The 1,736-nt window shown below is 73.7% G+C and overlaps 1 protein-coding gene across 1 annotated transcript in view; it reads left to right on the forward strand.

The window, feature by feature from the left end:
- The first annotated feature begins 1,107 nt into the window (after window positions 1-1,107).
- The window catches only part of AGAP2 (ArfGAP with GTPase domain, ankyrin repeat and PH domain 2), a 32,098-nt gene continuing 31,469 nt past the window's right edge, over window positions 1,108-1,736 (forward strand). The window contains exon 1 of the mRNA XM_026660728.1: window positions 1,108-1,706. Within this exon, the coding sequence (XP_026516513.1) occupies window positions 1,108-1,706 (599 nt within the window). The remainder of the gene's footprint in view (window positions 1,707-1,736) is intronic.

The raw sequence follows: 1,736 nt of genomic DNA on the forward strand, positions 1-1,736 counted from the left end.
AGCTAGGTGGGCGGTGTTGGTGGGCTGGATAGACAGATCCAGAGATGGGTACGCAGAGGGACAGATGGCTGTTCAACAGGCCGGCTTCCGATCTGCTATGGCCGCTCCCCTGGGTGCTACATCCTGCCCCACAGGTTTCCCTTCAGCCCCCGCCCCCCATGTGGAGCCCCTCCACCTACTCCTCTGAGCTTGGCCCAGCGGTGTCAGCCTAATGGGTCAGCACCCGGGGCCATCTGCCCCCCTACGGGGGTGCCCTTTTTGCCAGGGTATCACATAGGCGCCCCCCCCCCCATCTCCTTTGGGCGGGCGGGGAAGTGGGCCAGGGATTCCCGAGCCGGGGAATCCAGCCCAGGTTTTCCCCGCGCCTATGCAGCCAGCAACCTCACGCCTTGGCTGTTGGATTTTCCAAGGTGCCAACTCTCAGATGCTCATTCGCTTCCCCCGGGCCCCCATCGGCGGCTGGCGGCTCCCTCGGCGGGGAGGGGGGGGGACTTGAGTCTCCGGACCGTAGACCAGCGAGGGGGCGGCTGCCCCGCTCCGCCCGGGGGCCCCCTCCGATCGCCCTGCGGTTCTGCGGACCCCCCCCCCCGCGGCGCCCGCCCCCGCCGCCTTCTCCAAGCAGCTGGGGACGCGGAATTGGCCCCGCTAAAGCGAGCCCCGCGGGCTGGGGCGGGAGGTGTCCCGGCTTCGGAGCCTGGCCGCCGGCATGGCCGGTTCCTGACGGGTGGCACCTGCCGGAGGAAGAGGACGCATGGGGGAGGCCGTGCGCCACGGGGCCCGGAGCTGTGCCAGAGCCAGGAGCCCCCCGCTCCGAGGCTGCCTGGGCGCCGCTCAGCGGGGGCTGCCCTGAGCCCTGCGCCCTGCGCCCTGCGCTGCGCGGCGGGCCGGGCCTCCAGTGGCGGCGGCCGGAGGGGGATGCCCGGACTTGCGCGCCTTTCCTGCGCTCGCCGCCTCCCAGCTGCCCGGGCTGCGCGCAGCGGCCGGGCCAGGGACTCGACGCCCCGCTAGGGGCTCTCGCCGCAGCCGGCCCGGTGGGCGCGAAGGGGAGGCGCGCCGGGCGCAGATGCGGGGCGCTGCGGCCGGCGCGGTCCGCTCCCCCGGGCACTCATGAGCAGAGGGGCCAGTCTGCAGCGGAGAACCACCTACCTGATCTCCCTGACCCTGGTCAAGCTCGAGTCCGTGCAGCCGCCGGAGGAGCAGGCCAAGGCGGGGGCGGAAGATGGAGCCCCCCAGCCCGGCTCCAGCCCGGCCACCCCCGGCCTCTCCGGGGTGACGGCGCGCCGGGAGGGCGAGGGGTCCCGGGCGGACGAAAGCGCCAAGAGCAAGCGTCAGGAGCGGAGCTTCCACCGGCAGGATGCGCTTTGGATCAGCACCAGCAGCTCCGGCCCGGGGGACTATTTCCTGCAGCTGTCGCCCAGCAGCCCCAGGACCCCGGTGCCCTCGCCCTCCCCGTCCCCGGAGAGCGCCGGCCGGCTGCTCGCCCTCTGGGCCGGCCCGGGGCTGCCCTCGCCCAGCGCCAGCACCCCCGGCCCGGGGGCCCCGGCTGAAGACCCCAGAGCTCCGGATCCCAAAGCGGATGCTCCTCTGACCCTGACGCCGCCGGCGGTGCCCCCCAAGCCGGGCACCGCTCTGCACCCGGCAGCCCCAGCTGTGCCCCCCAAGCCGGACACCGCACTGCATCCAGCTGTGCCCCCCAAGCCGGACACTGCACTGCATCCAGCTGTGCCCCCCAAGCC

Source organism: Terrapene carolina, unplaced genomic scaffold (genome assembly GCF_002925995.2).
Source record: "Terrapene carolina triunguis isolate 2854851 unplaced genomic scaffold, T_m_triunguis-2.0 Scaffold836, whole genome shotgun sequence".
In the NCBI taxonomy this organism is placed as follows: domain Eukaryota; kingdom Metazoa; phylum Chordata; order Testudines; family Emydidae; genus Terrapene; species Terrapene triunguis.